General features: G+C 31.5%; 1 protein-coding gene across 1 annotated transcript; it reads right to left on the bottom strand.

Moving 5' to 3' along the window:
* Positions 1 to 227: 227 nt before the first annotated feature.
* LOC132749856 (kyphoscoliosis peptidase-like) lies at positions 228 to 5,289 on the bottom strand. The gene is made up of 2 exons (XM_060739769.1): positions 4,892 to 5,289; positions 228 to 1,152 (listed from the first exon to the last, which is right to left on the bottom strand). The coding sequence occupies exons 1-2, from the start codon at positions 5,006 to 5,008 to the stop codon at positions 604 to 606; spliced, it is 666 nt and encodes a 221-aa protein (XP_060595752.1). The 5' UTR covers positions 5,009 to 5,289; the 3' UTR covers positions 228 to 603.
* Between the last annotated feature and the right edge of the window lie 8,713 nt (positions 5,290 to 14,002).

Raw genomic sequence — 14,002 nt, forward strand, 5'->3', positions numbered from 1 at the left:
TGGGAATAATATACATCATGTATTTTAGATATCTAACTTTTCACATACAGTGTCTCCTTAACGCCGTAATGAAACATCTGACGGATGAAAATAAGGATACATCTTCTAAATAAAATACGAGAAATTTGTAATACGCTGTTTACACGTTCATTGAAAATTATACTCAGTTTAAAGATTTTTTTATGAAAGTGTTGTTGATGGTCGAAATAAAGAATTCTTCACTTGAATATTTTCAACATCATTTATTTTCAGAAATATTTATTTTACACAAAGTTTTCACACATGAAGAAATATCAAAGACGGTTTGAGAAATTTTAGGTGATATTGTGAACTTTAAGAATCACTAATTTTTATCCACTTATGCATGCAGACTGAACGTGTCAATCTTTTATAGACTGGGTGCACACAGTGCATAAAATAAATGCAGTTGCATGCCTCGTTCAGACTTGATTATCAGCGAAAAACTTTTTCTGAGTATCAATACAAGACCAGTATAATATCAGATAGCTACTCTACATGTATTATTAAAAGCCATATTTGATATGCCGATATAAATATGTAATAAAATGCTTTATTAGCTTGATTACAGAGTCAACGTTAAAGTTAGATCTTGTATTCTAGAAGAGTGGAAAACTTATTGTCTTCCCCGTAGTTGGCATTCAGCGTGACCTTTGCGTCCTTGAAACGGTATGAGTCAAGGTTGACTGTTCCCTCCCACAGACCGGCGGCATTTTGGTTGAGGTGAGTCCAGTTCCCGTCTACCACCACAGCTGCCGATTTGACCTTTGGAATAAACGCCTCAAATTTAGTGTTTGCCAAACTGACGTTGGGGTCGAGGTAAATAGGTGACACGATATAGCAACCCTCTTTCCACTGGGCAAACTGTTTCGGGAAGTTAACGATAGCAGAAGACACTCTTGAGCAGTTTATCAGATAGTTATAAACACCCGGAAGTGTTTTACTGTCGTCTGGTAGAAGCAAAGCGAATATTTGGAGTTTGTACCAACCAACTTCCGGTAGAGAAACAGTGAAGGTTACGACGTCATCTCTCGTCTGCGTGAACACGTGCTGTGGTAATTCCTCATTTTTAGCGCAGTTGGTAAGGTTTGCAGTAACTTTGGTCGGCTTACTGAAACGTATTTTCACTTCAAGCTAAAAAATATAAGAAAAAAAAAACAATTTAAAAAAGTCATATTTAAACTTGATTAAAAACTTAAATGATTCTAGAATGGAATTTTGAATTTCCTAAATAAAACTATAATTGTACTTGATAAACGCCACCCATGCCTTTATCAAAATACTGGAGAACTGTAAAAGAATAAAGTTGTGCCTCATTAATTTGACGGACTTCATTAATGTAATGATGGAGAAAGAAAACGTAATTTACAATGTGCCTGCTGCTTGCATTGTATATGGATATTTTGCTGTTTATTTTGTACTTGTTTATAAATCCAAACTGAGTAAATTGTATATAAAGAAAAGAGAAAAGAAAGAAATCGTTGTTATAAGGCACACTATGATCATTTTATGACGGGAGCATCATCAGTTTGCACAAGAAACCATAATAACATCTAATATGGGAAACAAATTCTTAACTTTAGAAATATTATTCTCAGCGCATGCATATATCGTTCACTTTTACATTGTTCTTTTTTGTCTAAATATGTCTAAATGAATAATGATATATTACTTTATGAATACGTGTCAAATACTGCAAATTTATAGATTGTGTTTTTGAATAACCATTACTTGGCATGCTAAGCGCATGCAAATAACGTCTGAGACGTGCGTGCGCATGAGCTTTTGGTGATATCACGTGTTAACCTACAAGCGATGTTCATGTTATATAAGAAGAATAAAGGATAAACATGTCTTCACAATGTCTGCGACTTATTCAAGAAAAACATTGATGTCGAAGCGTGTGGGGAATTTTCATGTTTTTTTTAAATATTTCTATATACATTTGCATCTGTTTTTCGTGTCATAATGCTTGCTGAACAGTTATGTAACCATTCTGTTTTTAACAACAACTGAGATTTTTTGAAGTCGTGTTATGCTTCAAGGCGATGGATTAGTTTTTTTTTTTAATTAATTTTCATATTAAGTAGTAGATTAAATAATAATTCTACTATCTAAAAGAGCGAGAACTTGTGTTCACGTTACTGACAGAAACCATACTGTTTAACAGATATAAACAGATTGCAATGACTGGCATTTTTTTAGATAATACATCAAAATGAAACTTTTTACCGGCTGCTAAATCTCTGTTCGAATGGTTTCGTCAAGATACAATTTTCAGCATAAAAAAAATGATAGTTAAACATATGAAAATACAAGTATGAAGTTAAAGGGAGCATATGTTAATATACATGTAGCAAATATATATATACATATAATTAGTAAAGTCCTGTTTCTAAACAGTATGTTATAAAACTGTTCTTTATTTACCACGCATCATGTTCACACTGATTTGTTTATTCTGAAATTCCAGTCTACTTACAACCAAGCAAAGATAAATTGTGTTTATAAATTGATTCTATTGCAATAGGCACGTGCCAAACAAAACACGCAAAGTTTATTTTTATGTGCTATTTTTTAGAATTCCTAGCAGCTTCCCGCCTTTTTAAAGCACATTATTTCTCAAAATGAATTCTTTTTTTTTATCTTTTCAGAAGGAGTAAATATGTATTTATTACTAATGTTTTGATAATAGATTTAAGGTATATAAGATTTTTATCACCGAAGATGGGTAGCCCTGAATATGAAATGATTTGTCAGAAAGGTAACCAAACGTAAATCGAGTGATAATTTGACTTCCATACAAATAAATTAATCACTAAAACTGTATACTAACAGTCAAAGAGCCAAAGATAGCTAAGCTTTACACTGTAGAACCAAAATTAAAACCTAAAGAAAATTGGGGAAATGAATATTATAGCATTTTGTTGGGCCAAATAGGCCTTAAAGTTACCAGTGGGATAGTTATGCCGGTAATCTTGTATAACGGAAACTCTGGAAATTATTCAGAAGCAGACGATAAGGAAAACCGCGTGCCCAGTGTGAGATATGTCGGCACATTTATTTAACCTCGTTTACAGGCAAATATCTGGAGCCTGACGTGGGGTGAAACTAATAACAACTTTAGGGAATAAATATTTTAATTTGATTTTATCTAAACGTTATTTGCACTTGACCTTACATATCAGTTCATAATAAGTTTATTAGATAGATAATATCAATGTTATTTATCCCTATGAAGGATATCATGAAGTGATGAAAAAGAAAAGAAAAGAAAAACATTCTTGCTTGTTTTACTGATTGCTCCCTTTTCTCATTTTTACAATATTAACAAAAATAGATCATAATTATGATTTTTGTTCTGTAATTTAATGCAGTATTTGATATAACTTCCATTCAAATATCTTATATATAGAAAGTATCGTCAGGTTTTTTTTTTAACCAGCATGGATCGGCATTGTATAAAAGTTTCAAAACTTATCAGATCATTAGAACAAATAGCAAGAGCACATAGGAAAACCTTTATACACCCACTTTCTATCATTAGCCAGTTATTACTTTAAGTCGTTTTTCTGTCAAAAGACTTTTAAATCTATATATAAATTATCACAATTTATGAAAGTTTCATGCACGTTTTATTACAACTTATCAGCAGTTTTGAACATAAATCATGACAAAAAGTCAATATATTGTACTTTTACAACAAATTTCTGTTTATTCTAAGGCACTCCCTTGAAAAAAATGCATCACTTAAGATTTCAGGAAACATTATACTCATTTACTTCAACCTTGAAATTTAAAAAATAAGCAAGATGAAATACGCCTCATATCTTAAGTATAGCACACAATATATTGCATATCATAGTAAAATGTAATGCATTTTCTTCGTTTAAGCCATACCGCTGTTGTTATTGGCCATAAAAATATTTTGCAATTCACCTGCTTGATTTACATTCTTAGATTTTCTACTAAATATATGTTACAATCAGAGAGCAGGAATAAAATGAGCCGCGTCACGACAATACCAACGTAATGCGTTTGCGACCAGCATGGACCCCAACCAGCTGGTCGCAAACGCACTATGTTGGTTTTGTCGTGGCGCGGCTCAAATATTCTCAAAGAAACCGTCAGCGAATGTTCTCTGGATAAAACTTTAATCATTTCCTTGTCCACCAGTTACAAAGCGAGTTCTAATGATAACCATGTTTTTGTTAGAAATAAATATACTCTATCAAATCATCGTTTATATTAAACAACATTTTATTAAATAAATTTGTACAATATAGAAATATTTTACACACATTTGTTTTGTTTTTGAACACGTCTAACAAATTATGATAATAGTTTAACCATAAAGCTGCCAGCGGCAACTGAAATTACCCATATGACTAGTGCAGATCAAGATCAGCCGGTTCGACCGCGTCGTCTGATAATGGCCTGCACTTTTTAATATTCAATCGGTACATATTTTGAAATTTTTCTAAAAACGATGACTGTTTTTGTCCCGGTTGAGAGACACTACTTAAGATATTGGTTTTTATGCATGCAATAATATTCTTGAAAAAATTAATTAAAAAAACCCAACAGAAATGGTATATATATAAAATAATATAACAACAAAAAATGATAACAAGGTAGTAGTTTCTTACAATTAAGAGTATAAATACAAAACTAAATGAAATTTAAAATAATAGCAAATTAAATTATGACATAAATCAAGTCCTCTAAGCAGTAATGACAAAATATATCTAATCTATAGCCAACTTAGATTCTTTAAATTTTGATCGATTAAAAAAATTAAATTTGCAAACCAGGATAAAAGAAAAGTATATAAGGAGCGTAAAGAAAGTTAAAGCGAAGACAAAAAGATTACCTGGTTGGAGTCAATGTTTATCTCTGGATCCTGATGGCTAGCAGTGCTGAGTCCGAATTCTGCAAACTTTGATTGTGGACCCAGGTAGCCTTTCTGTAATTCCGGTTTTCCTGCCATCACTAATAAAAAGGAATTATTTAATAAATTATTCTATAAAATTTCAAGCGACTTGAAAAAATTCACGGTAAATGTTCTTGAATATACTAAGCGAGCGATATGTTAACACTAGAATTGTAAGGCTTGATTTGACGGTTTTAAGCCAGTGAAATAGATATTCATAGCCTGAGACTTTCCTAAAATAAAGTTCTTATCTATTTTACGAAAGATGCTGATTTTGAAAGATTTGTATTGGCAAGGAGGGGGAGTTCTTGTAGAGAAAATTATCTATCAAGCCGTCATGAGTCTTATCGCGGTTCTTAATTTTACACGAGTTTCTCGCGCTTGCAATGGATGCTCGACATAGGGTAATGCAAAAATAGAGTACTTCTTTCATTGATACTAACGGCCATCATGAATACCTATATAATTTATTAGTTAATGGCATTAAAATTCTCTGGGCAATGGTTGCATTATGATGGAATGGGTTTTCCTAATATATTTGTAAGTCTGACGACTGATTTCTGCACATATGCGCTTTATAAATACGTGTATTCATTTCATATACTCTAATGATACTTGGATGTAATAATAATAAGAAGAACAACTACAGCTATGTAACATCATATAGTATTTCTTTCTTATTTTATAAAAGCTCGATACTATTTTTCTTTTGCATTCAATTTTTCAATCAGTGACATTTAGAAGTAACTTTGTTAATTTGGTTGAAATAACGAAACAATGTCATATGTGACCAAATTGCAAAAACTAAGTATTTGTGCAGTAAATCTATCCATGTAGTTATTCTAAATAGTGAACAGATGATAGAATGTCTTTTATGAAATAGAATACTTTAAAAAATGTACCGCGGCTTCAAATCTTCAATGAAGTGAAACCAAACTTTAAAGACAAATTTCTATTTACACAGAAGTTTTATAATTATTGCACACTAGCAACATCAGTAATTCACATTGTTATGTTTGAGCGTTTGTTCACAGTATGAAAAATGTAGAATTTACGCCTTTGTACTGATAACTGTTCACATGTCTTGTTTGATGCATTTTTCGTTACATATACAGGTTCATTCATTAATAAGATATCACTGGCAGGGCCTACACACCTCTGTGAAATTAATCAGCCTACAAAATTTTACATTTCAGCGAGATTTGTATCATGTTTGTTATGATAGATATTTAACGATTTATTCGTTTTTAATCTCGTTACAAGGATTTATCTATCTTCACTTTACGGTTAACGAACGCTCAGTTTTCTGAGATTCCAAAATTATACATCTGATACATGATAAGATATAGATATACCCACAAAAACCGCTGCAAAGGCTGTGTCGCGTCAAGAAAAAACATGGAAAGAAACATAATATAGTGCACTGGCACATTTTTAGGTTAGGGGCGTATGCTCCATAGTCCGGGGGGTCCTGGTCCCTCCCCGCCGCGGTTTCTCACTGACTATCACTAGAAAGACATCGTATGATGTCTTGGGACATTCATTTCACGTTTGTCCCAGCGTCCGGGGCTACCGTGAAATTTAGACGATTAAAATGAATATTGACATACCCAAACAAATATGGGTTCAGTAGCTTCTACAATTTCATGAATAGTGCAATGACTTTTTTCTTCAATGTATTTATTCACCGACGCCGCTTACGTTAGCTCGCCCTGCATGTATATTTCAAACACGCTAATTCGCCAATCTTTTGAACGTTTTTACGAATTGAAGACTGTAGTATTTTTAATTTCCTGTGTATATTCAACTTTTGTAGAGTTTCGTCCGTCAGCGTTGTAGGATTTTCTATAGCTTCTCAGCTGATTGCATTTCTTGTTGTTCCGACAAACCCGTATTGACGTTAATTAGAAGTCAGTATCGAATTTGCTTTGCGGAGGGTTCGTTCTTTACGGGTCATGGCATTGAAAAATACACAGTACTGTCTACCTGACGTTACATCATAAGCTGGCAAAATTTCGCGAATATTCTTGGACCAGATAAAATTGTAATAAAGGTGATTGTCCCAGAATAGATAACAACTACCTGAATTTTATACTTTTTCCATCAATTAAATTCAGCATTTAAGATCAGCATCACATAATGACACAATTATACCTAAACACCGCACAAACTAAGATAAAATACTTTATGTTACAATGGTGCAAAGATTTCAAATAGAATACAATTTAATATAGGTTCTTCTAATTCTCTGAATAAGTATAAAACATAATTTGCAGATGAAGTAAATATCTTCGTAACTCTGTCATTATGTTATAATGCTTATCATGCATGCATATTTGTTAAACTATTTGTAAATGAAAATTGTATAGATGATATTCAATGTTTGTCAAAAAAAAGTTATAGGACAAAATCTTAATCAAATACAAAGTAGTTGTTATTGTTTTATAATGTTTTGTGTTTGTGTTTCTATTTATTGTTTAGAAGGCCACATTTAAAATTAGGATATGTTATTTGTTTTCTACGATGGTGCCATGTGTTACCTTCTTTAAATAAAGATATTATATACATGTATTATTATTATTATTATTATTATTACTCAAGTTGTTCCGGGATACCAATGTGTTACTTGTCCCGAGTCGCATAAATTTGGATATTATATATAAAATTCAGCGATTTGAACCATAAATACAAGTTCTCCCACTTTAGGTACAGAAATTACAGCAAATGTTTACGTATTTTCTGATGTATAACTTTTAATAAATGTTTACTAGAACATTGAATTGTGCTGTTGCTCTGTAGTTGACAATTTTTTATTTGTGCTGTTTTATATTAAATGTCTGGTACCACGACACTTATTTTTGTAATGAATGCGTCGCAAACTGCTATTCGCAAATTGCCAATGCAGGAACGTTTTTGTTTGTGTTTTGTACAAGTCACTTAACGACTGGTCCACTGGAACTAAATAAAACCGCATGAAACATCTTATATTTTAGCAATACAGGGTCGTTTACCACTGTTTGTAAAAGGTCGCTCTTTGAGACTCGGACACCACATTACAAAGTGAGAAATAACCCGACTATCACGGTCTTTGTATGTTTTCAAAAGTTCTTGGACACACTTAATTGAGGCGATATCTCTTTGCTCCTTAGTGAGCAATTTTGGATACCAACCTAGCCCCAAACACTTAGCTAGAATAAATACTGCCTTCTGATATGCGTACAACTAGCTATCTCCTTAACTGACAACCTTGCATCCTGTCCTACTATAACCTTTACAACAACACAGCAATGTTTGCCGTGGTAACCGAGGGTATAGGCCTACCTCAAAGCTTTGACCCACCATTGAAGTTATATATCCATATATGCTACACAATTCGTAACATGTATTTGCGTTGCAGCTATATCAGGCACGATGCTACATCTAATGAAATTTTGAAAGTTTCTTTTGTTATGGTTAGTTTACTGACCAGTGTATATAACTGCATGCAATTCGAATTGAAATATCTCGGTCATTTTACATGCAAATAACACAATGCCTCATTCAAGTGCAATGAAGCCTTTTAAAATACTATGAGGATGAAACTACGAACACCTATTAGTGACATAACTTATTGAATGATCCTCGTACATTGATACATATCATATATATTGTGTTGCAAAAGAAATTTCCATGGCCATTCTGTACACATATATAGCAAAGTATTGGAATATTTGGCATCAAAATTTTAAAGAATGTGTTGACTACACGATAGTTTACTCTTCCCTCAAATTTAAAACATGATTGGAACACCATTTCAATCGCCTTCATCACAAGTTACTTCACGGCCATGTGGTGTAGAACACTTGAGTTGATCCCTTCGCTATTTTCACGTAAAATAAAATTCTGATGATAAGCTAAATCAAATGTCAATTATCAGTAAACCATCTTGTAGATGATTCATTTTTGAACATTTTGATGTCATATATGCCAAAATATATATGTAGAACTTCCTTGAAACCAAGTGTACAAATCAGTATATAATAGTGAAAGTTATATTACATGTAGTTTATATCATATACATCTTTATCAGCTTTCTTATCATATGATTAAGATACTGTTATCATTTGTTCATACAGTACATGTATCTATATTAGATTTGTTTTGTATTGTCTATTTCCAAAACATTATGTCAATGCCCTAAGTTTCAATATTTCCTTCGCCAAGTTTTACAACAAAACAGACGCAGCTGCCGTCAGCTATACAACCCTTTGTTTTTTGTTTATTACCTTGCATTTGTAATAAATCGACTGTGTTTTTGGCTTGTACTGAAACAATATGCACATTGTTGAAAGTATGCAACGATAAGAAGGAATAAAATATGTGATTTGGTAACGGTATCGAAAATGATTCCTAATCAATCATTTTATTCAAGGACTCAATTCCTACCTGTAAAACAGTTGTAATACATTATCTGCGAACAAATAAGTACAATATAGTTAGTTTAGTTTAAACACATTCATTTTAGCTTAAATTATATTGGTATGCATCACTTTTGAGTTCGCTTGCTGGAACTTATCAGCAGTGTAGTCATATAAGGAAGCATGGTTGTGACTCGAGTGGAGTACAATCCAAGGGCTGAGAATCAGATGTCTGAATCTCCTCTAGACAACCGCCGTACAACCTTGAAATCATATACATGTACCAAGAATGTTTAAAGCTGCACTCCACCACATTCATGCGTATTAGCATGAAAATTGTGAAAATGTGCTTAGAGTTAAATATTGTAAAGTGAACAAAAAAAAGTAATTTACATAAACGGCACTTACAATCCACATAATTTACCAAACTACGACCAAAGCAAAAAAAACCCCAAAAAAAACATTACTACGCAGTAGAAATAAGGTGATAAAAGCTGCTAAATAAGTTAAAGATAAGTTTTTTTATCAGGCTATGGTTATCTAATCAAGTGATTTTTTCTTGAACTTTATCTCTTTTGTTACACAATGTCATTAATTTAATGGGAATTGTAGACATAATCACATTTATAAAACCAACGTGCAATACATACAAAATAAATCTGACATAGTTACACCTTTTATTCTTTGCAGTCATTACAATTGATAAAATCAATAGAAAAGTGAAATATCTATAAAAGTGAGAGATAACCATATCAAGTTTGTCAGATTATGATACTGGCTTCCTCCTTATCGAGTAGAAAATTTGCTACAAGTAATATGTCATGAATTTAGTCCTTATCTGTTAGCATTAATGTGATATTTATATAATAAAATATATAACCTACCGTCTCTAGGCACAATGCAGAAAGATGATTCATCCAGTTTACGGACAAGTTACAGAATACAATATATGATAAGATAAGCAGACAATCTTGTAAACCGGTACCTGTATTTACTTCATTTCATTGCTTATCGTTTAGAAATTTTATAAATGAAAATTATACTTCGGTCTATTAAAATATGCCAGAATAAGGCCTGATTTATTACTGACTTGAAGTTTATTAGACAAAAAGAAAGAGTAGTAAAACAGCAGTCTGCAGCGTCTGAAATGTAAAATAAGTCAGACTGGTTAATAACATCAAGTTCTTAAAATAGCGGAGTGATGAATATCACTGCTCTAAGATAAATAATTTTTTAATATTTTGGTGCACTTACAACATGTAAAACTACGGAATTCCATAAACGACAGCCTACTGTTTACTGTCAACTGCCTACTGTCAACTGCTTACTGTCAACTGTCTACTGTCAACTGCTTACTTTCAACTGCTTAATGCTTACAGCGACTGTTTAATGCTTACTGTTCGTTGATGAATTCATGCCAACTGTTACACCTGTCAAATACCCGATTAACTGCCTGAAAGTAAATGTTGGCTTTTTACGTACTTCTTCCAATGTGTTTATATGTTACAATGAGGTCGTTTGAAACAATAATGGTCAAGGAATTACAGTACTCTGTATAATTTATGAAGACTTTGACTGAAACCTTGGGACTCGTTACATTTATACATGTACATGTATAATTCTCGTTATACTAAGCAGAAATATAAGTATATAGCTTTGCATGCATCTGGAACTTTTCCAAATCATAGACCTGTAAACTTTTTAAAAATGTTATCAAACCAAATATTACAAGTTTTTTCTGTCATTAAATCTTGTTCGGTAATTTTGAGCTACCAAATATAACTGCTTGCTTAATTATTTATATAGAGGATATTTGTTTGTTTTGCATGTAAGATTGAAATATAATTTCACTGAGTGAACACCAGATGCAATATTTTCACGAGTGGCGTAGCCATGAGTGAAAATATAATAGCTGGTGTTCACGAATGAAATATATTTCAATCTTATATGTAAAACAAATAAATTTTCTTTTTATTTCATGCTTTTTAAGTGATTTTAAGTATTTTTTACTGATTTTGCCGCGTAATATTGCGCATTCTCCTTTGTGACGTCATCACATCATGACGTCACATCATCGATTTTGAAATATAGTTCTGTTAAATTTCTCTAATTTTGTTACATTTTTAGCATGTATGTATGGTGACATAGACTTTCTTTTCTTAAAGATGCAGAATTTACGTATGACGGCATTTATTTCAGCCTGTTATTCCATTTAGTTTAATTTTCTTTTCATCCGCATTCAGATATAGTCCGGCTACAGTGAAAATTATATTTTATAAATTTCACTAGTGGTTTATCAGAATATAATCATCTGATATATTACAATAAAACACTGGAAAGCATGAAATAAACATTTATATCCCTGTTCAAGCTTGTAAAATACAGTCATTTAGATACATCTACCATATAACATGTATATTATAATTTGTTCATTAAATGATATTGACCCTACCCTATAACTATAGTGCTTAATGATATTTTTAAACGGAGGCCTTGTAATTTCAAGAACGTCGTTGTTTTTACATTTAAATTTCAACGGTCAGTTTAATGTTCGCATTTTGCAAATAATGTTATAATGTTTTGTTCAAAAATAATCTAGATAATGGTGCTCAAAACATAGATATATAGATTTCAGACAAAATTATATATACCAGTCACGTCTCGGAGTACCAGTACTTTATTCTGACAAAAGTTAAACGTACTGGGTGAGTCCAAATCGTGGTCCAAATCATACATGGAGCCGTTTAGTTCTATCTAAAAAGTTAATACTTGTTCTGGTGATTGTAGACCGTACATTTATACCTTAATTCTACAAAGCCTTAGATTTGACGCAAGAAAATGTTACTTTAGTAGATGTTAAAAAATATTCGACAGAAGCATGATGACTAACATTTCAAATATTGTGTTATAATTGGACAGTCGATGCATAATAAAATCATTGAAAGCTCTTTGAGATACGTGGGAATTATTATTTAATACAAAGGAATGTTAGTATTTGTTTAACGATTTGATGAACTGCAGCATCCTAAATTTGAGGCATGTAATGCCTTCCGTATGAAATTCTTAAGTTTTTGCAGTATTGCCGTGTTACATTCTGATTTTTATAACTTATGATAAAGGCATTAAAACCACAGGAAAGAAAACAGATTAATCAATATATTGCTGGAAGGCCGTCTTTTTATTTATTGTCTTAAGAAAAGAGTGTTTAGGTTAACTTGTAAAGCTGTTTTGAAGAAAAATATTCAATTAACTTGCCAGATATTGGAGCTTCAGATGTATTTCTTACGGAACTAATAATATAACGTAATCTTTATCTTCCTAATACATACTTATCGCGATCCTATACATTTAAAATTGATGGACTAAGACACTATTTAAATGTGGACAATGTTGAATATTGTTTTTTTCCAACTTGGTCATGTTCCAACATTCAACAAACAAACTTTGCTTTATGGTTAACATATATCTAACCATTTTCATTTCATTTTGTCATAATTTTGTTTTCCGGGGAGCTAAACATAAACAAAATTACAAGAAAATTATGATATTTTATTTTTAAAGAACTTTTTTATTTACAATCAAAATGAAAAACAAAATACACTTATTGATTATAACACCACATAAAAAAGTAGTTTAGTCCCAATAATGAGACCAGTAAGCTAATATTTTCTTGTATACACCGTTATTTAAAAATAAAAATTATGACACACCTGTAAAAAAATCAAAATCTAAATAAAATATTTGCAAAGTTTCGGGGAAAGTAATTAATATAAAAGCAGAATTATCATTAAAAGTTCTGTTGTGAATTATATAATTGTTATGATATTAATCATATTAATGTAAATATACTCTGCAATATAAATTGATATATACGTTGTAAGAAAGGTAACTTAAAAATGCTTGATATTATACCATAAAAGCTCTACACTATCACGATGTCTTAGAACTGTTTACCTTAGTTGTCAAACTAGAACCCTGATAGAAATAGTAATGACTTTCATTATATGATTCTGGCAAATACGCAGATTTGCTTATTGGTTTTACTTGCGGTAATTGCAAAAAGAAATAGAAAAAATAACCAACCTTAAAATTCACTTTTAAGTGTGTTTGTTAACAAGATAATTATAAAAAATATATAAAAGATGGATTTTAAACAAACACGTCAAAAATATATTGTAACATTAACATGATCATTTTGTCTATCATAAATTTTAAGTAAATTTAAATAGTTAAGAATCTATTATTTTTCAGAGTTTTTCAAAAGCACAATGGTTTTTCATAAAAGTAAAATAAGCTGATCCAAACTGTAATTTATCACTTCATGTTTGCACTCTTTATGTCATTGAAATATTGAACGTTTTTGAAACAATTTGAATACAGCCAAGTCTGTCTTTGTTTATGCTTTCAGGAGGAAGCCAGTTTAACTCGTCTATAAGAACAAATACATTTATGTAGTCCTTTTCCTCTTCCATTGTAATTTCAATATTTTCATACAGGTGTATTGGTTCTGTTACTTGTCTGTGAAGTCAATGAAAGTATAGGCTGTTCCTCGATAGAAATGTTTCTGTCAGATTTATCATGCTCTGTACTGGAATAAAATTGATTCTTTAATTAACCTTCAAAGCACATATCTTTGACACATAAACTATCAAGA

Source organism: Ruditapes philippinarum, unplaced genomic scaffold, assembly GCF_026571515.1.
Source record: "Ruditapes philippinarum isolate M1 unplaced genomic scaffold, ASM2657151v2 ctg1493_1_1_1_1, whole genome shotgun sequence".
Classification (NCBI taxonomy): Eukaryota; Metazoa; Mollusca; class Bivalvia; order Venerida; family Veneridae; genus Ruditapes; species Ruditapes philippinarum.